Here is a 20,415-nt window from a genome sequence, read left to right on the forward strand (position 1 = left end):
GCCTCAAGTGATCCACCCGCCTTGGCCTCCGAAAGTGTTGGGATTACAGGTGTGAGCCACCAAACCCAGCTAGTTGTTACTATTATTGCTGCAGAAAAGACCTTACTTCTCAAGTGACCATAAGGGCAGATGGTAATACAGAGGCTTGGTTTGGAGGTAGAAGCAAAGGGTACTAGCAGAAGAGGAGAACTGGGTCGCCTCTTTCTGGCCTTTGGTTGGGTTGCTTTTTAAATGGAGCTGAAGAAAGTGCCAGATCCAAGAGCCCAGGGGGCTGGCTGTGAGTGCTCTCATGTGGATCAGCTGTGGTCAGATTGCTTCACACCTGTGACCCGCCCTGTATAAATATACTGCCATGTATAAATAATGGCCCCATGTATATGTAATCTGGAAGGATAAACATCAAGCTTAACAATGGCAACCTGCAGGGAGGGAAGTGGAATTGGGTGTGTATGTGTGTGTGTGTTTGAGAACCTGTATTTTATTACTCCATACCTCTTTATTGTTTGATTTTTTTCACAATGAGAATTAGTTCCTGTGTTGGGTAAAAAAAAAAGAAAAGAAAGAAAGAAAAAAAACCACTAAAATCAATCTGATTACAAAAGAAGATGAATTAAAGAAAAGTACCGGAAGAAACTGCTTGTGATCCAAGTCCTGGCTCCTTGATGCCTGGCTGAAGCCCAGCCCACAAAGACAACACTGGGTTAAAGGTCCTGGAGAAAAGATGGGAAAGGTTTGGTGTCTGTGTAGTGTCTGCTAGTCCCAAAAGGGTAAGGCACCTAGTAGACGGTTCCCAGCTTAATGGGAACTGCTCCTGTTTTCCAGGCACACAATTCAGGGCTGGAAAAGTTCAACAAGTGCATGGAACATCGGAAACCTCCTGGAAATGCTAAATTTGCCCCAAGATGTCCTGAAGTCCGGCATATTTCTCTGGGCAGCCTCGAGGCTCAGGAGCCCAGCCCAGCCCAGCCCACCGTGCCCTCTCAGGCAGCCCTTCACTGCCTTCAGCAGCCCTCCCTCTTCCTGAGTAGTGGCCCTTCGCAGGCCTGCGTCCCAGCCCCGCCCCTCTCTCTGGACGCATCTTTGGGCCCCATCATCACCCGGCGCCGGGCCCTCCCTCTGCCCCCCCTTTCTCCTCCCTCCTTCCTTCCCTCCCTTCCTCCCTCTCTCCCTCCCTCCCAGCTCCTGCACCAGGAAACGGCCCGGATCCCGGCAGCGGCCTGACCCGTGAGATCCCTAACCTGGCAGGCGGGCGGGGTTGGAGACTGGCTGAGGTGGGGGTAAGGGAGGAGTTGGGCCTTTGGGCTGCACTAGGGGGAACCGCGAATACAGATGGTGTCGGCAGGAAGCCCTTGGCCCTGGGTTTCCCGGGAGGACAGTCATTAAACATGGATTCGGCCACACAGCTGGTAGAGCGTTGGGGGCAGGGGCCCAGGCCCAGAGCTGCAACCCTAGCCGTTCCCAGGCCAGAACCTGATCCCTGGCCTTCCCCTCCTGGTTCTGATCTCCCCCTCCCCTTTCCAGAGCTCCACGCTGGCCGGGAGGATGAAAGGCCCCAGCTGGGGGCTCCTTGCCACCAGTGCTGTGTCTTAAGAGCTGCCATCCCGGCTGGGTGAGTGTCTCCTTCCTTTCTCTGTCTGGAGTAAACCATTGCGTCTCCCACCTTTCTCTTCGGCCCATCTGCTCCCCCTCATCTTGTGCCTCTGCCAACATCTTTATATCTTGCATTTGGGGAGGTCCTAAGCCCCTTCCTCTAGCCAAGGAGGTGTGGACTAAGGAGGCCCAGGGGTGGGAGGGTTGTAGGGGTGTCACAGAGCTGACGTTGTCTTATTATGAAAAGAATCTAAAGTATCTCTAAACAGAAAATGTACTTGTTTTAAATGTAATTTGGCATATTAGGAATGTAATGGCCAGCCCCTCACAGCCTGGTCTCATATCATGACTTAATTCCCTTGTTCTTGCCTCTCCCTGTCCAGTGAGCTCTGAGCATTTCTTCTCTCCTCCTCATCTCACTGGGTTGGTCAAACCAGAAATGCCCCTTCTGATTCTCTCTCCATATATTCATGCCAGTGTTTCATCCTTGCCTCTTATAGCTGCCCGGATGGCGACCCCAGCCTCGGCCCCAGACACACGGGCTCTGGTGGCAGACTTTGTAGGTTATAAGCTGAGGCAGAAGGGTTATGTCTGTGGAGCTGGCCCCGGGGAGGGCCCAGCAGCTGACCCGCTGCACCAAGCCATGCGGGCAGCTGGAGATGAGTTCGAGACCCGCTTCCGGCGCACCTTCTCTGATCTGGCGGCTCAGCTGCATGTGACCCCAGGCTCAGCACAGCAACGCTTCACCCAGGTCTCCGATGAACTTTTCCAAGGGGGCCCCAACTGGGGCCGCCTTGTAGCCTTCTTTGTCTTTGGGGCTGCACTGTGTGCTGAGAGTGTCAACAAGGAGATGGAACCACTGGTGGGACAAGTGCAGGAGTGGATGGTGGCCTACCTGGAGACGCGGCTGGCTGACTGGATCCACAGCAGTGGGGGCTGGGTAAGAAGCTTCTCAATTGCCGCTCTGCACATCCCTCTGCAAAGCTGGTTTCCAGGGGGAAGATGGGAGCTCTGATTGGAGACTGAGGCAGCTATGTTGGGAATGAGGTGCGGGGCTGAGTCTCCCCGTCTGGGTGGAATCAGATTGAGAGATGCCTGGACTCTGCACTCCAGGGCTGCCATGCAGTCAACACTGGATGGGCTCATGGTCCCAAGCAGAGGACAGAATCCACACCCAAGGAGTGCCTGCAGGGGAATGTTGTCAGGGACTTTTTGCACCTGAGTCATGGTGTGGGAGGTGGGGAGGACCAGGGATGGGTGGTGGTCAGGCAAGCCTTGGCAAAGGATGCTAGTTCTGAGCAGAATTTTTCGCCAAGGAAAGGATGGAATTCACTGGAGGCAGAGTGGGCGGCAAATGAACCAGTCTCTCAGGGTGGGGGTGCACCTGGGGGGATCAGAGGGGCTTGCAGCCAGAAGAGCTTTGACCAGAGAGGAGCTGGGTATGGGGTAGTGTTGGCAGTGGATGGAACTGGAACTCTTCCTCTCCTCTTCTGTCCACTCTTTCCTCTCCTGATATCCCTTTCTCCTTCTTTCTCTCCTACTTCCCTTCTCTCCCACAGGCGGAGTTCACAGCTCTATACGGGGACGGGGCCCTGGAGGAGGCGCGGCGTCTGCGGGAGGGGAACTGGGCATCAGTGAGGACAGTGCTGACGGGGGCCGTGGCACTGGGGGCCCTGGTAACTGTAGGGGCCTTTTTTGCTAGCAAGTGAAAGTCCAGGGCCAGGTGGGGCTAGGTGTGGCTGGGGGCCAGGAGAGCAGGAACAGAACAGAGAAATGCCCTTGGAAGAAATGGAGTTGGTGGATGGGTGGGCATGGAACAGGATGGGCAGGGGAAGGGTAGTGTGTGAGGCAGCTGAGTAGGCCAGGTAGGCGATTGGAAGAGTGAGCAGGACACATAGGTGAGGGAAATGTTTTGGCAAGTTTAGGGACGCAGGAGATGGAGTCGATCCAGGGCTGGGGGATGTGGGAGGGATCACACCTATAGGTGTGGGCACATGAAATGACCTGGAACTTGGTTTGCAGCCCTGAGGAAGGTGGACTTGCATAAGCAGTTGTATTCCATTAGATGAGTGGGATTTGGGGAACGCAGAAGGCACATCCTTTTGGAATGGAAGCTTGGGGGTTCTCAGGTGATAGGGAGAGGTGGCTGTAACAGTGGGCTGCTTGGACACACGTGTGCATGTGCACGCATGCTGGTGTGCATGCTGGGCTGCCTGGCAAATCTGGTGGTGGTGGGATTCCTCAAGGAGAAAACATTCCCTCTTGCAATGGCAAGAACTAGGGGCAGTTCTCTGTCCCTCCTCCCAACCCCTCCTTTCCCCTGCCCTTGTCCTGATGCCTCAAGGCTTAGAGAGAAACATTGTATCCAGACCGAGGGCTCTGCTGCTTCTCTCCAGAAAGTAATTGGCAAGGCTTTGAAGAGAAGAGCAGTTCTGCAGCTGGCCTTGTTCCTTCATCATCCCCCTTCCTTGTGCATCATGCACTTGCTGCTGCCTCCCGGGCTCTGATAGAAGGGCAGGGCTGTTGAGCCTGGATGGGTGGAGGCTTAGGTAGCTGGACCTGCCTGCCACCCTCCTCTCCCACTCAGGCACAATGGTGCCTAAAGTGTTTCCAATCTCTGGGACCTCTGTACCCAAACTGAAACTCTAAATTGGGGCCCTAACTAATTTTCCTTTCGAGGTTGTGGACATAAGTGCTGATCTTGAGTACAGTCTGGGTCCCACACTGTGTCTCAGTGAGACTGTTGATGCCTTGAGAGGACCATTTCAGCCCTGAATCCCATGGGTGTGAGGGTGATGGGCACTCCAGGACTGGCCTATGCTGTGTTGTGGGCTTTGGTTCGGCTTTATCAGGGGCCAGGCATATGGGTTCTAGAGTACCTACCATGACCTAGAAGCATTTATGATTTGAAGCCACACTGTTTGCATGGGTGTTACTTGTCTGTACCTCAGAGTCTGAGGATGTTAACTTTGGAACTCGCAGTCCTCTAGAACAGCTTCAGATTATGGCTTTTTCTTTTGAGGAAGAAATTATTCTCTCCAGTTGCATGCCCTGAGCCAGACCTCACTGCTGCACTTTCCAAGGTGCTAAGATTGCTGCTCTCCAATGCTAACTTTCTGACACAGTGCTCTAGAACCCTGCCTGTGGTCCTGAGCACTGATCAGCTTAGCTAGACCATGGTTGACTCTTCTTGGAGATTTTCACTTGGTCCTAGAATGTGGCAACGTAGTTGTGCTCGCTAGAATGTGGGACCAAATTGGCCTCAGGTGTTTAGTCCAGACTTCTGCTTTTGAGAGAGGGCTGCACTTTTTAATGGTATTTCTAGGGGAGGTGGTAGGCTGCATGTGCCACTTGGTCTTGTGAGTATGCTGACACCAGAAACTCAGAGCCAGCTTGTGGCAAGCAGTTGGGGTGGGGGGTCTCTGACTTGCTCAGGACAAACTAGGCCAGTGGTTTTCAAACTGCTTGGCAGAGCCCTGAAGTTTCCTAGGGGTTGCCTCAGGAGTCCTTGGGGAGATGAAGGGGGTGGGGAGTTGAGCAGGCTGGGCAATTTGCCCTCAAACTGAACAGCTCTCCTTGTAGCTGTCTTACATATCGGGGTTCAGGGTAAGATTTTATTTGCATTAGGGGTTTGCTGCTGAAAAAATGTTGGAAAACCACTGACTAGACCATCGGCTCCAAATTGGAACCTGTGCTTCCTTCCCCAGGTTTGGAGCACACTCTTCACCCTACCCTCTACCACAGGACGCATATCCCTGTTAGCATTCCCCGGGACCTTTAGCCAAGAGGGGCTGCAGGGACCATGGCCAGGTTACCGAAATGCCCTGCTCTGAAGTCTTGACACCTGGGTGGAAAGAGAGGCTGTTTTCTGAAAGGGTAAAGGGCTTGGTCTGGATTCCCAGAAACAGAGCTTAGATGGGACCACAGTGGGCAATTTTGACCTGTCCTGCCCTTCTTAGCTTGAAGGGAAACCCCAGAGACTCTTCTGTCAGGGAAAACTAGGGACTCTCTTCTAGAGCCATATAGTTCCTTGGGATTAGCTCTTGGCCAAGAAGGCTGAGTATGGCTCCCAATTTTTAAATCCATTTCGTTTTTTAAAAAACAAGGGAAATAAATGTAATTGCCATTTTTCAAAGATTAAGTAGGAGGAGAGGGGTTTCTTGCTCTCCAGAGCCCAAAGGGACAAATAGAGACTTTGCTTAGGCCAAGGAAGGAGCGGAAGTAGGGCAACTCGGTCCTGCGATTATTAATCCCACTCCCCACTTATTCTAGGGCACACATACACTATTTTACTTTTTTAAAATCATAAAACGGCAGAACAGATTTGGTTAGTTTAGAAGAAAAGAAAGCTCTATAAATATAAATCTATATTCCTGTATTTTTATTTAATAATTTATAAATACCAAGTTCATTTGACTTTTATTTTTGTGTAATATGTAATGGTCGTATTAAAAAAATAAATAAAGCCCAGAAGTTTAATGAGAAGGACTGAACAGGGTTTGTGACTTCTACACTGTATAGCCTGGGGTCAGGACATTTCCTTGATCCAATCATCTCTTCATGACCTTGTAAAAGGCAATAATTAGAATAACAGGGATTTGAGAGAAAGTGTTGGGATCATTAAAAAAAAAAGAGTCTTTCCCCCATCCTCCTCACCCGACTCCTACAAAATGGTCAAAGCCAAGAATTCCATCTGTTCCAACCTGAGCCTCGGGAGGGTGCGTGTATACGGTACTCTGGGACTGCCACTAACAATAACCAAATGAAAAACAAAGAAAACCTACCAAAAATCTTTGTATGCTAGTAATAAAGTCCCCAGTTGTGGTTCAGGCTCTAATCAGAAGAGTGTGATAATAATAAACATTTCTCCGTGGTGCCTTGCTGCCTACCTCAGACTTAAAAATAGGTCTGGACCAGGTGCGGTGGCTCATGCCTGTAATCCCAGCACTTTGGGAGGCCGAGGCGGGCAGATCACTTGAGGTCAGGAGTTCGAGACCAGCCTGGCCAATATGGGGAAACCCTGTCTCATTAAAAATACAAAAATTAGCCAGGCATGGTGGTGCGTGCCTGTAATCCCAGCTACTCAGGAGGCTGAGGCATGAGGATTGCTTGAACCTAGAAGGTGGAGTTTGCAGTCAGCCGAGATTGAGCCACTGTACTCCAGCCTGGGTGACAGAGGGAGATTCTATCTCAAAAAAACAAACAACAACAACAAACAAGGCCGGGGGGGGGGAGGGTCTGGCAAAAATTGAGTCCCTGCTTCCTTTCCTGGTCCTGTGAGACATTTGATTTCAGCCATTTTAATGCAAATTGATAAACTGGATGGAATTTCTAGGAATATTCAGCCCATCCTTCTCTACCTATAGTCTTGGACCACATCAAAGTCATGTCTAACTGAAACAGTGATCCTAATTTTAAATTTCAGGTGGGAATTTCTAGCCTTTCTGTAATCCAGTGCAATAGATTGGTACTTGGGTTTATGTGTTAAATTGCGAGAAATATAATTGTTTAGAGGAATCCAGCATTCTCTTTCTATTCTCTATACAAAAGTCGACAGGGAAAGCCATATTAAAATCAGAGAGTGGCTTAGTGAATATGGCACTATGGGAAAGGAAATTAGATGTTCTTAATAGTTAATATCATCAAATATGATAGCTGCTGCATTTAGCTCCACTGCTGTGTGATTGATTTAATGATTGATTTACATTTGCCTAGTTCCAAAAAATATTTGCAACATCTTACTATAATACACAAAATAATAGGAAAACAAATTTTTAAAGTCAGGGTTGAATTTCAAGGTTAAGTAAAAAAAATAAGTAGGGGTAAAGGGAAAACTGAAATAAGATGGCAGCAAAAGGAAAATTAATGCACAGAAAAACATTCTATAAGTAGCATTTCCAAATACTAAAGCTAGGCTGTGAATTCGGCTGTGAGCTTCTTGGTGGCTAAAGCAAATTAAAATACAAAATGAAATTCACATTCTTCTTAGGATTTATAAAAGCCTATTAAGAGGGGCAAAAAAAAAATTGTGGCTTTTCTGAGAAGACAGTGATATAGTGGACACCATCTTCTGTGACATCTAAAAGCAAATATGATGTTGAGTTTTGACCACTGTTTCTTCGAAAAACACCAAATGGAGATTCAGAAGGTCCTATGCGAGAAATAACACTGGTGGAGAACTGTATGAAGGAAATACAATCCATCTATCACTTTAGATAGTCCAAAATTTAGTCCTGTATTAAGCCAAATCATCACAGAACAGCATATTTGGGCTAATTTGTCATGAGCCTAATAGAACACACCTAGGACCTTCTGAATCTATTAGAAGGTCCTAAGTGTGTTAGGACAAATGACATCTTCAATAAAGTTGTGCAACACTTAGTTACAATTTCTAGTAAATGGATAGATTGTAGATTTTTTTTTTTTTTTTTTTGAGACGGAGACTCGCTCTGTCGCCCAGCCTGGAGTGCAGTGGCGCAATCTCGGCTCACTGCAAGCTCCGCCTCCCGGGTTCACCCCATTCTCCTGCCTCAGCCTCTTGAGTAGCTGGGACTACAGGCGCCCGCCACCACGCCCGGCTAATTTTTTAATTTTTAGTAGATACCGGGTTTCACCGTGTTAGCCAGGATGGTCACGATCTCCTGACCTCGTGATCCGCCCGCCTCGGCCTCCCAAAGTGCTGGGATTACAGGCGTGAGCCAGGGCGCCCGGCCCTCTGTGTTGTTACTTAATAGCAGATCCTTTGAAGACTTTAAAAGCTGCCTTAAGGCTGGGCGCGGTGGCTCACGCCTGTAATCCCAGCACTTTGGGAGGCCGAGGCGGGCGGATCACGAGGTCAGGAGATCGTGACCATCCTGGCTAACACGGTGAAACCCGGTCTCTACTAAAAATAAAAAAATTAGTTGGGTGTGGTGGCGCAGTGCCTGTAGTCCCAGCTACTCGAGAGGCTGAGGCAGGAGCATCGATTGAACCCGGGAGGTGGAGGTTGCAGGGAGCGGAGATGGCGCCACTGCACTCCAGCCTGGCGACAGAGCTAGACGCCGCCTCAAAAAAAAATAAATAAAATAAAATAAATAAATAAATAAAATGCTACCTTAAATGTAGATATAGGAGAAATACAGAAATAAATCAACTATTTTGAAACTCAACCAGAAAACACACCACAATGAAATGCTGTGTAGTTTATTCAGTCATTTATGCAGAAAATATTCAAGCATCATCTATGTGCTAAGCACAGTTACGGGCTCTGAGGTAGAGTGAACAGACAGATGCAAATCTCTGTTCTCATGTTGCTTATGTTCTAGTAAGAGAAACAAAAAATTTAAAATTATATAATATGTGAGAAGGTGATGAATACCATAAAGAAAAGTAATTCATTGAGGGGAATGTGTGTGTATATATATACACACATAAGAGTTCAATTTTAAATTGAGTGGTCAGAGAAGGCCTCATTTCTGAGGTGACTTTTGGGTAAAACTATGACAAAATTGGAAAAATATATTTATTGATGTGGGAAGATGTTTGTCCTTTTTTTTTTGATTGGGTAAAAAAAAAAATAGATTAGAAAATAATATATACAGTATGATCCCATTTTGCTAAAATATTTATATCTGTGCGCCTTGATATATATTTGCATATTGAAAGTTTCAGGAAGCATATATGCCAAAATATCATTAGTGATTGTCTCTGGATAGTGGGCTTTATGAGTGCTTTTATTTTGTTATTTTTGCTGTCAGTATTTTCTGATTCTTTGACCATGAACATATATTTCCAGTACAGTATATTAAAACAAGTTCTTTAGGTACAAAATTTTTAAAAAGTTAACGAAGCAGAATGGAAATTAAGCAGCCCAAGAGAGGGTCCTTCATATTTAAGTGGCTACCCCACTTCCATGCAAAGGCAAACAGGGAGCTAAGGTAAGCAGGACCAGACCACATTAGAAGATTATTGAGGTCTGCTTCAAGATAGAGGTCAGTAAAGGAGAAAGGCTCCAAGTTTCTACATCAGCACTGTCCAATAGAAATATAATGCAAACCACATGTAGTTTTACATTTTCTAGTAACCTCATTTAAAATGCAAAAAGAATTAAACCAATTTTAATAATATTTTATTTAGCCCAGTATATAAAAATATTATCATTTCAACATGGAATTAATATTAAACAATTATTAATGAATTATGTCACATTCTCTTTTTCATACTAAGTCTTCAAAATTCAGTGTGTATTCAACACTTTCAGCACATCTCAAATTGGACTACTCATGTTTCAAATGGTCAGTAGCCATGTGTGGCTAGTGGCTATCATATTAAAGTGTAGCTCTAGATCGTAGATCATTATTGCAGTCTGTAAAAATTTCAAAGTAGTTCCAGATCATAGAGCATTATTGTTGTCTGTAAAACTTTCAAGAAAAGAGATAAAAATAGGGAGTAAACTACCAAGACGTCAAATATTTATGTTGTTTGGTGAGAAAACTTTTCTGGGAAGAACTATGAATGCCCTCACCCATTTTTACTACTTAATTCTCCTTTTCTCAACTCCACGGAACCATTCCCTTCTTCTTCTTCTTCTTCTTTTTTTTTTTTTTTTTGAGATCGCCCAGGCTAGAGTGCAGTGGCGCGATCTCGGCTCAATGCAACCTCTGTCTCACAGGTTCAAGTGATTCTCATGCCTCAGCCTGCTGAGTAGCTGGGATTACAGGCACACGCCACCATGCCCAGCTAATTTTTGTATTTTTAGTAGAGACAGGGTTTCACCATGTTGGCCAGGCTGGTCTTGAACTCCTGACCTCAGGTGATCCACCTGCCTCGGCCTCCCAAAGTGCTGGGATTACAGGCATGAGTCATCGCACCTGTCCCTCAAATAGTCTTTTAAATATGTTTGCTTTTTTCTTTTTTTGAGACAGGGTCCTAGTCTGTTGCTGAGGCTGGAGTACTGTGGCATGATCATAGCTCACTGCAGCCTGGAACCCCTGGGTTCAAGTGATCCTCCTGTTTGAGCCTCTGAATTAGCTAGGACTACAGGTGTGTGCCACCACAATCAGCCAAATGTGTTTGTTTCTTTCATAAGGTAATCATGCTTATTAGAAGAAATTTGAAAGTTGGAGTGATTTTTTAAAAATAAATATGTAATGGGCTGGACATGGTGTCTCATGCCTATAATTCCAACACTTTGGGAGGCTGAATTGGGCATATGGCTTGAGCCCCAGGAGTTTGAGACCAGCCTAAGCAACATAGTGAGACCTTGTCTTTACAAAAATAGAAAAAATTAGCTGGGCATGGTGGTGCATGCCTGTAGTCCCAGCCACTTTGGAGGCTGAGGAGGGAGGATCGCTTGAGCCAGGAGGTTGAGGGTGCGGTCAGCTGTGATCATGCCACTGTATTCCAGGCTGGGTGACAGAGACCCTGTCTCAAAAAACAACGGCAGCAAAATAAACAAGTAAATAAATAATGATTGCGGAAAATTTGTAGAACATAGAAAATTATAAAGAAAATGAATCATAATGCTGTCACCCAGAGAGAACTATTTTGGTATACTTCTTTCCAGTATTTTTTTGTCTACTTTTATGATCATACGATTTTGTATACGCAATTCTGCTTATGATTATATTGCAAGCATTTTTCCTTGATGTTAAAACGTTTCAAAGGCATAATGACTATATACAATTACATCTACTTGTGTACAATAATTTTAATGCCCACTTGGTGATTTATCTGTATTTTTTCACTTCGATAAAAATATTTATTCTGGCTGGGCATTGTGGCTCACGCCTGTAATCCCAGCACTTTGGGAGGCTGAGGTGGGCTGATCACCTGAGCTCAGGATTTCGAGACCACTGTGGGCAACATAGTAAAACCCCATCTCTACTAAAATACAAAAAAATTAGCTGGGCGTGGTGGTGGTGCGCCTGTAGTCCCAGCTACTCAGGAGGCTGAGGCACAAGAATCGCTTGAGCCCTGGAGGCGGAGGTTGCAGTGAGCTGAGATTAGGCCACTGCACTCCAGCTTGGGCTGTGGAGTGACTGTCTCAAAAAACAAAACGAAAACAAACAGGCCGGGCGCAGTGGCTCACGCCTGTAATCCCAGCACTTTGGGAGGCCGAGGCGGGTGGATCATGAGGTCAGGAGATCGAGACCATCCTGGCTAACACGGTGAAACCCCGTCTTTACTGAAAATACAAAAAAAAAAAAAAAAAAAAATTAGCCGGGCGTGGTGGCGGGCGCCTGTAGTCCCAGCTACTCCGGAGGCTGGGGCAGGAGAATGGCGTGAACCTACGAGGTGGAGCTTGCAGTGAGCGGAGACAGCGCCACTGTACTCCAGCCTGGGCAACAGAGCGAGACTCCGTCTCAAAAAAAAAAAATTATTCACAAATTGGATTACATTTTTAGAAGAGATAATAGGATTATTGGGTTAAGAATCTCAACTTTTTTTTTTTTTTTTTGGAGACAGAGTCTTGCTCTGTCACCCAGGCTGGAATATAGTGTCATGATCTTGGCTCACTGCACCCTCCACCTCCCAGGTTCAAGCGTTTCTCCTGCCTCAGCCTTCTGACTAGCTGGGATTACAGGCGCCCACCACCACACCCAGCTAATTTTTGTACTTTTAGTAGAGAGAGGGTTTCACCATTTTGGCTAGGCTGGTCTCAAACTCCTGACCTTAGGTGATCCACCCACCTCGGCCTCCCAAAGTGCTGGAATTCCAGGCATGAGCCACCTCGCCTGGCCTTTTTTTTTTTTTTTTTTTTTGAGACAGGGTCTTACTCTGTTGCCCAGTCTGGAGTGCACGTAGCACCATTATGGTTCACTGTGGCCTCAGCCTCCCAAGTAGCTGGGCAGGGACTACAGGCGCATGCCACTATGCCCAGCTAATTTTTGTATTTTTAGTGGAGTATGAGTTTTGCCATATTGCCCAGGCTGGTCTTGAACTTCTGGACTCAGCAATCTGGCTCCCAAAGTGTTGGGATTACAGTTGTGAGCCACTCCGCCTGATCTTAAGAATCTCACCATTTTAAAAGCTTTTGGTACATATTGCCAAAGAATAGAAAGATTGTACTGGTTCTTGCTCCTTTTTTCCTCCCATGCTTAAGTTTTAAAAAAAAAATCATAGTTGTAATTATATTTTATGTACAATTTTACATTCTTCTTTGGCTTAACAAAATTATTTTCACATGTTTGTCACACTAGGTAACCCTTTTAATAGGTGCATAATAATTTTTTCTTGGATATAATTATAGTTTGCTTAAACTTTTGTCTGTTGTTGGATTTAGTCTTTCCATTTTTCACACATAATTTTTATGTATTAAAGCAGGCCTTATAGTAGTTTTGATCTGAGCTTTGAAAGCTGGCTTTGAATTCCCTGCACACTATTATATGTATTACATAATATATATTATGTATTATATATATTATTTATATTTTTTCTTTTGAGACAGAGTCTTGCTGTTGCCCAGGCGATTCTCCTGCCTCAGCCTCCCGAGCAGCTGGGTTTACAGGCATGTACCACCATGCCCAGCGAAATTTTTGTATTTTTAGTAGAGATGTGGTTTCGCCATTTTGGCGAGGCTGGTCTGAAACTCCTGGGTTCAGGTGATCCTCCCGCCTCAGCCTCCCAAAGAGCTGGGATAACAGGCATGAGCCACCGTGCCCAGCCAGCACTGCACACTTCTAATTAGTCCAATGACTTAAGCAAGTTTCTTCATTTCATTAAGCCTTTTTCTTTTTCCCTAAAGAAGATTATGGTTTTGGAAATATTTTCCTCATGGGGTTGTTGTGAGAGTCCAATGAGATAATAAGGAGTGGTGCTTATTACAAAATCAAGCGCTCAACAAAAATAGGATTCAAAGCCATTTTTAAAAATCACATTTCCTTTCATTGGCTTGATTAAATTGGGTACCAATAAGATAAACAAATCTTGATTAGGTTAAGATTAGTATAAAAGACCTTTCTTCCAGGGTATTCAATCATTTAGAGCTTGTCTTCGGTGCTCAACTTTAGTTATCCCAGATCACTGAAGCTGAGATGGCTGATGAAGTAATTTGCAGTGAAATTTTAAGCGACTGTGACTCTGCTCCAAGTTCCCCAGATCTCGAGGTAAGGAATTGTGAGAAAAAGTGGGGGTGAGGGGAATAGTGGGGTATAATGAGTCACTTTTGATTTTTGGTTTGCTAATGAAGATGTTCTCTTGTCCAAATCCCTCTGCCAACCATGTTTGTTTAACTTTTTGGTTGGGCTTATACGTATCTTTCGAACTGTAGGTTAGTGTGCCCACAAAAATTCCTCTTGCAAACTTACACTGCCATTCCTTCCTTTTTAATAAATGTGTTAGATTGCTACAAAAATGTGGCAATTCTGCCCTCCAGGGCTAGGTCTCCTTGATATTTCGGATGCAGCCGTGTAGTGGGAGCCTGCCAGGAGAAATTCCTCTGGGATCTTGGGAGCTTGAGGGCTGAAATGAAGGGTGGCACCCAGATCCCCAATCAATGCATGCTCAATCAACAAACATCTAACAGGACCTTATGTGGTAGGCATATTGCCAGGCTGTGGAGATGTGAATATAAATAGTATCCGGCCCCTCATTTGAAGGCGCTCACAACCTAGTTAAGAAACCACAAAACAATGAAGCGCGCTGTGGAGAGAGGCCCACTTGTCCTGGGAAATGAGGGGAAGCTGAGGTTTGCAGTGGTTTGGTTGAAGGGGAACTACATGTTAGAGGCACAGACTGGGTGCAGGTACACAAAATGGAACGAGAAGGGTGGAAGGAGACATCCACAAAGTAACCACATGCTGGGGTGTCGAAGGCTGTGATTTACCGTTTTGAGGCTTTACCTCGCCTGCAAAGGGGGGCTAGTCTGTTAACGGTGCAGATTGGAAGGGTGACATTGGAAGCTGTCCTGGGAAGAGAAGAAATTGGAACTAGGGAGCAGGAGGTCTACACAAGAGGGTGGGACAGACAGGACTCGTGATTAGTAGCTCTGGACTGAGGAATTCTCCCTGCTTTCTGGTGTGGGAGAGCTAGTGGATGATGGTGCCAATAACCTGGATGGAGAAAGTAAGCTCCCTCCTGGAATGATTCATTCACAACCTCCATTTTCAGCAATATCCCATCTACTAGTGCTTCCTGGTCAGGATACAAGTTTCCTGAAACTGCTGCTCTGTTTTGGGCCTCACCCGGCCAACAGCTCACTAGCTGGCAAGCAGTAGTATCAAGATGGCGGCCCCCTAAGGGCTGGCTAGTCATGTGACTTCGGGTTTTCCAAGTTTGAAGCCGGGCAGTCCGTTCGGGGGCAAGGTTCACCTGTCACGAAACGAGTGTCACTCCTTCGAATCTCGCGAGCCAATCAGCATCTGAGACTGGGCCACTGCGGTGAGGCGATCGGAAGATTGGTCCTTTCCAGTCGCCTAGCTAGGGCCAATCACGGAGCGTCCTATACTTCGCGGGCCCGCCCGTAGGCCGGGGAGAAGCAGAAATATCGTCACAGCGTGGCGGTATTATTACCTAAGGACTCGATAGGAGGTGGGACGCGTGTTGATTGACAGGCAGATTTCCCCTACCGGGATTTGAGAATTTGGCACAGTACCCCGCCTTAGAGGTGGGGTCTCATTTGATTGCCAAGTAATATTCCCCAATGGAGTACTAGCTCGTGGTGACGGGCAGGCAGCTTGACTAATGAGTCCTCGGCGTGGCCGGCGCAGCTCTCCAATCGCCGGGCGGCGGGCCCCAGTCTGAGCGGCGATGGCGGCGGCGGCGGCGGCGGCAGCAGCAGCGGGGGCTGCGGGCGGTCGGGGCTCCGGGCCGGGGCGGCGGCGCCATCTTGTGCCCGGGGCCGGTGGGGAGGCCGGGGAGGGGGCCCCGGGGGGCGCAGGGGACTACGGGAACGGCCTGGAGTCTGAGGAACTGGAGCCTGAGGAGCTGCTGCTGGAGCCCGAGCCGGAGCCCGAGCCCGAAGAGGAGCCGCCCCGGCCCCGCGCCCCCCCGGGAGCTCCGGGCCCTGGGCCTGGTTCGGGAGCCCCCGGCAGCCAAGAGGAGGAGGAGGAGCCGGGACTGGTCGAGGGTGACCCGGGGGACGGCGCCATTGAGGACCCGGTGAGGGAAGGAGGGCGAGCCAGCAGGCCGGCGGCTGGCCGGCCGGGTCACTGGAGGCCCAGAGCTCGGGCGAGCGGGAGGCAGGCGGGGGGTGGGGTTGGGCGGGGAATAACGTGGCTGGGGCCGGGTCGGGCCGGGGATGGGTCAGCGATCACTACAAGGGGCCCGGCTGGCTTGATTCGGGCGTCACGGGTGCCTAGTGTTGTTCTAGAGAGGGTAGCTTGCTTTTCTTTTATCACGACCCTCGCATGGGGCGAGGGAAATGGCCGAGCGTGGCTGAGGCCGCGCTCCGGCCGAGAGCAGGGCACAGCCCCTGCGTTGGTTCCTCTTAAGCTCTCTTCCATACCCTCCCCACTTATATTAGGAGCTGGAAGCTATCAAAGCTCGAGTCAGGGAGATGGAGGAAGAAGCTGAGAAGCTAAAGGAGCTACAGAACGAGGTAGAGAAGCAGATGAATATGAGTCCACCTCCAGGCAATGGTGAGTAACTGGCGGTTGCACGCGGAGCCAGGGTTCTCGGGCTGGAAGGGTTGTGGGGAAGATGGGGAATGTGGGGTAAGATACTCGGCACCCTGGAGCTGCTTGTCTGAGCTATTATGACTGTGCCGCGGTCATAATCCGTTGTGTGTTCGCCTGACCTTTGTGAGGCAGAACCTATATTTTGGTGGTGGTAGCCTTGTGCTTCCCTTTGTCCCTGTTATAATTGTGTTGCTCTTTGTTCTTAGTCTACGTCTATCCTTTGTAGAGGTTGCAAGCTCGCATTTGACCTTCAAATCTAATAGTTTTCTTCCAATTGGAAACGCTTTAGTTAGGATTCTAAGAGAAAGCAAGCTGCAAGGGGTTTCCCCTTTAATCTAGAAATGTGGAGTCTCAGCCCACTTAATTTTGCTCACTCTTAAAAGCATTTCAGCCAAAGCCATTCATTAGGGATTTGATTTGGAGGCAGGAGGGATTCCTATACTGTTGTAAGTGTGTATTAGTTTATTCTTTCAATTTATCGAATGTTTAGTGAGTACCTGCTATGGACTCGGCACTATTCTAGGTTATGGGTACAGCAGAGAACAGAACAGACCAAAATCTTTGCCTTCGTTGAGCTAATGGGATAGTGCTGGTGGTGGAAGTGCAATATATTGGTCAAAAACAAGTGTGTGGTTTTTAAAAAATATTATTTTTTCCTGATAGCTGGCCCAGTGATCATGTCCATTGAGGAGAAGATGGAGGCTGATGCCCGTTCCATCTATGTTGGCAATGTATGTGCTGGGGCTCTGATTGGGGTTGGGGGCAAGTTCTTCTTTTGGGGAGTTATTTAATAGTCCTGGAAGGAACATCTCCGGGATCGGTGTGGTTTTGGGGGTGTGTGGAGGGAGTGTGGGAAGGAGGTTAAAGGTAATGGAATGATCAGTAATCAGCAAAGGCTCTGGGTTTGGAAGCAAAAGGATTAGTTCCTCAAATTACCAGATTTCATGTGCTTTGGTGTATAGATGGCCCAGACCAAAGGCTAGGGAGGGTTCCTGTTGAGACAGGAATTTGCCTGGTGCCTGTGAAATTTTTCTCCTCTCATCAGGTGGACTATGGTGCAACAGCAGAAGAGCTGGAAGCTCACTTTCATGGCTGTGGATCAGTCAACCGTGTTACCATACTCTGTGACAAATTTAGTGGCCATCCCAAAGGGTAAGTAAAGGGGAGTAAGTTGAGATAATTTACAGTGCAAAAATAGATAAATTATGTTTTATAGTGAGCAGTAAGTTATTTGCTGTTAACACAGGTGATCTGTGTCATTTAAGATCATGGCATCAATTTTGATATATATCAAGAGTTGCACCTAAATGTCTTCAGAGGCCAGATAACAAAAATGAAGGCTAGGTGTGGGTGGGATCACAAACTAGAAGGGGAGGGGCAGCTTCTACTTGGCCTGTTATGGCCATATGGAAATTCAGGCCCTGTGTGTCTTATTTTTACAAGTTTCAAAGAGTAGCTGGAAATTTTAAAATTTAAATGATTTTGAATGAAATTTTCCATTTAGAAGAATTTTGACAAATAAAAAATGTAACCACATTGTAGCCCAAAAAGAAGCATGCCTGCAAGTTGAATTTGACTTGTGAGGTATTTGTAACCTCAGAGAGATACAATGACAATTCTTTTCAGATTTGCGTATATAGAGTTCTCAGACAAAGAGTCAGTGAGGACTTCCTTGGCCTTAGATGAGTCCCTATTTAGAGGAAGGCAAATCAAGGTAAGCCTATGTCCATTGCTGTTCTGGTTCTGTATAAACTCTCTGGGTTGACTTTAAGGCTATCATTTGTTCATCTCTGACTCAGGTGATCCCAAAACGAACCAACAGACCAGGCATCAGCACAACAGACCGGGGTTTTCCACGAGCCCGCTACCGCGCCCGGACCACCAACTACAACAGTTCCCGCTCTCGATTCTACAGTGGTTTTAACAGCAGGCCCCGGGGTCGTGTCTACAGGTCAGGATAGATGGGCTGCTCCTCTTCCCCCCCGCCTCCCATGAGCCCTGTATGCTTCCTTCTCTCCTGGTCTGAGGAACCTCCCTCCCCCACCCCTCCCTGTGGTCTTCAGGAACTTTGTCTCCTGCCTGTGCAGGGTGAGGAAGGTAGTTGCAGGCCAGGCCAGAAGGCCAACTTCATCATCTTTTCTGCAGTAGGAATTGGTGATAAGGGCTGCATCCCTCCCTTGGTTCAAAGAGGCTTCCACCCCCAGCCTTTTTTTTCTTGGGAGTTGGTGGCATTTGAAGGTGTTTACACGAAGCCCGGAGGAACAGGGCCTCCAGGCAGTGAAAGCACTGCTTGGACATTTGTTACTTTTTTCTTTTTTCGGAGGGAGGGGTTGAAGACTGAACCTCCCTTGGAAGAATACCAGAGGCTAGCTAGTTGATCCTCCCCAACAGCCTTGTGGGAGGATTTTGAGATATTTACTCTTTATTTGAGCCAGTCTTGCAAGGTTAACTTCTCACTGGGCCTAGTGTGGTGTCCAGGTTTTTGCCTTGCTTCACTTGTCTCTTTACATTTAAATAGACAGGTTAGGCATATAAACCTTGGCTTTTCATAAACTCTACCTGCCTATTCCCAGGAGTTAGGGAGGATCTATTTGTGATGGCCTAGGGTATAAGAGCTGTGGAGGACTGAAAACTGGATAAAAAGAGGGTCGTTTTTCTTGCCCTTGTTTCTCACTCAGATGCACTTCTTTTTTGCCACTGTTTGGCAAAGTTTTCTGTTAAGCCCCCCTCCCCCTGCCCCAGTTCTCAAGGTGTGTTACTATTTCTGGGATCATGGGGTCAGTTTTAGGACACTTGAAAACTTCTTTTCCCCACTTCCCTTCACAGTAACTGGGTCAAGGGCCCACGGGGAGGGGCTTGTACTGAACTATCTAGTGATCACGTTAACACCTAACTCTCCTTCTTTCTTCCAGGGGCCGGGCTAGAGCGACATCATGGTATTCCCCTTACTAAAAAAAGTGTGTATTAGGAGGAGAGAGAGGAAAAAAAGAGGAAAGAAGGAAAAAAAAAAGAATTAAAAAAAAAAAAAAGAAAAACAGAAGATGACCTTGATGGAAAAAAAATATTTTTTAAAAAAAAGATATACTGTGGAAGGGGGGAGAATCCCATAACTAACTGCTGAGGAGGGACCTGCTTTGGGGAGTAGGGGAAGGCCCAGGGAGTGGGGCAGGGGGCTGCTTATTCACTCTGGGGATTCGCCATGGACACGTCTCAACTGCGCAAGCTGCTCCCCATGTTTCCCTGCCCCACTTCGTCCCCTTGGGGGCTGCTCAAGGGTAGGTGGGCGTGGGTGGTAGGAGGTTTTTTTTTTACCCAGGGCTCTGGAAGGACACCAAACTGTTCTGCTTGTTACCTTCCCTCCGTCTTCTCGCCTTTCACAGTCCCCTCCTGCCTGCTCCTGTCCAGCCAGGTCTACCACCCACCCCACCCCTCTTCTCCGGCTCCCTGCCCCTCCAGATTGCCTGGTGATCTATTTTGTTTCCTTTTGTGTTTCTTTTTCTGTTTTGAGTGTCTTTCTTTGCAGGTTTCTGTAGCCGGAAGATCTCCGATCCGCTCCCAGCGGCTCCAGTGTAAATTCCCCTTCCCCCTGGGGAAATGCACTACCTTGTTTTGGGGGGTTTAGGGGTGTTTTTGTTTTTCAGTTGTTTTGTTTTGTTTTTTTGTTTTTTTCCTTTGCCTTTTTTCCCTTTTATTTGGAGGGAATGGGAGGAAGTGGGAACAGGGAGGTGGGAGGTGGATTTTGTTTATTTTTTTAGCTCATTTCCAGGGGTGGGAATTTTTTTTTAATATGTGTCATGAATAAAGTTGTTTTTGAAAATAAAAATTGTTTGGCCTTTTGGGTGTAAGGATTATTTATCTTCCTATTCTCTCTTAGATCACAGATGGCTATTAATTCTGCTTTGCGGTAGAAGTACTGGTGTTGTGGAAGGGAGGTTGCCACTTGTGAATTAAGGAGTAGGAGTTAAATTACAACTAGCAGGAACATGATGTGTTTAGTTGACAATGATAGGTTTTCTGGATAACATGTAACCCTGATTGGCATTTGAGAGAGAAATAAGCCTGGGAAAGTAAAAGAATAACCGAATTACTGACCTCATGGCGCTTTTGTGTGCTCCTGATACAACTTACATGCAAATGAACTATCCATGCCAGTAGCCCTAGAGCTTTGGATTGAGGTCTGGTTAACCTGTCTTGTCTTTGGGGTCTGACTATGTTGACCAGGCTTTTC

General features: G+C 47.1%; 2 protein-coding genes across 13 annotated transcripts; both read left to right on the plus strand.

Annotated features, from left to right (window-relative positions):
- The first annotated feature begins 1,172 nt into the window (after window positions 1-1,172).
- Window positions 1,173-13,776, plus strand: BCL2L2 (BCL2 like 2). Of its 6 annotated transcripts, XM_077940722.1 has the most exons (5): window positions 1,173-1,224; window positions 1,522-1,609; window positions 2,091-2,530; window positions 10,494-10,611; window positions 13,581-13,776. In XM_077940722.1, exons 3-4 carry the CDS (start codon window positions 2,099-2,101, stop codon window positions 10,584-10,586), a joined length of 525 nt encoding a protein of 174 aa, XP_077796848.1. In that variant the 5' UTR covers window positions 1,173-1,224; window positions 1,522-1,609; window positions 2,091-2,098; the 3' UTR covers window positions 10,587-10,611; window positions 13,581-13,776. The 6 variants fall into 6 exon arrangements, with proteins under 6 accessions (XP_077796848.1, XP_077796849.1, XP_077796847.1 ...); XM_077940723.1 differs by lacking the exon at window positions 10,494-10,611 and having other exon boundaries at window positions 13,538-13,776; XM_077940721.1 differs by lacking the exons at window positions 10,494-10,611; window positions 13,581-13,776 and adding an exon at window positions 3,150-6,075 and having other exon boundaries at window positions 1,173-1,406.
- On the plus strand, window positions 13,587-20,010 carry PABPN1 (poly(A) binding protein nuclear 1). Of its 7 annotated transcripts, none has more exons than XM_077940710.1 (8): window positions 15,301-15,485; window positions 15,579-15,669; window positions 16,034-16,148; window positions 16,851-16,918; window positions 17,233-17,339; window positions 17,814-17,901; window positions 17,987-18,138; window positions 19,100-20,010. In XM_077940710.1, exons 1-8 carry the CDS (start codon window positions 15,319-15,321, stop codon window positions 19,137-19,139), a joined length of 828 nt encoding a protein of 275 aa, XP_077796836.1. In that variant the 5' UTR covers window positions 15,301-15,318; the 3' UTR covers window positions 19,140-20,010. The 7 variants fall into 7 exon arrangements, with proteins under 7 accessions (XP_077796837.1, XP_077796836.1, XP_077796839.1 ...); XM_077940713.1 differs by having other exon boundaries at window positions 15,301-15,399; window positions 15,449-15,669; XM_077940712.1 differs by having other exon boundaries at window positions 15,301-15,370; window positions 15,538-15,669.
- Window positions 20,011-20,415: the final 405 nt, after the last annotated feature.

Source organism: Macaca mulatta, chromosome 7 (genome assembly GCF_049350105.2).
Source record: "Macaca mulatta isolate MMU2019108-1 chromosome 7, T2T-MMU8v2.0, whole genome shotgun sequence".
Taxonomy (NCBI): Eukaryota; Metazoa; Chordata; class Mammalia; order Primates; family Cercopithecidae; genus Macaca; species Macaca mulatta.

What these genes read in the sequence shown, in the direction of transcription:
- PABPN1 (XM_028851424.2), top strand. Translation starts at nt 15,319, where the DNA reads ATGGCGGCGGCGGCGGCGGCGGCAGCAGCAGCGGGGGCTGCGGGCGGT. An exon ending in TTAGAGGAAGGCAAATCAAG is followed by an intron (nt 17,902 to 17,986) that starts GTAAGCCTATGT and finishes TCTCTGACTCAG; the next exon opens with GTGATCCCAAAACGAACCAA. An exon ending in CCCCGGGGTCGTGTCTACAG is followed by an intron (nt 18,139 to 19,099) that starts GTCAGGATAGAT and finishes TCTTTCTTCCAG; the next exon opens with GGGCCGGGCTAGAGCGACAT.
- BCL2L2 (XM_077940721.1), top strand. Translation starts at nt 2,099, where the DNA reads ATGGCGACCCCAGCCTCGGCCCCAGACACACGGGCTCTGGTGGCAGAC. An exon ending in TCCACAGCAGTGGGGGCTGG is followed by an intron (nt 2,531 to 3,149) that starts GTAAGAAGCTTC and finishes TCTCTCCCACAG; the next exon opens with GCGGAGTTCACAGCTCTATA.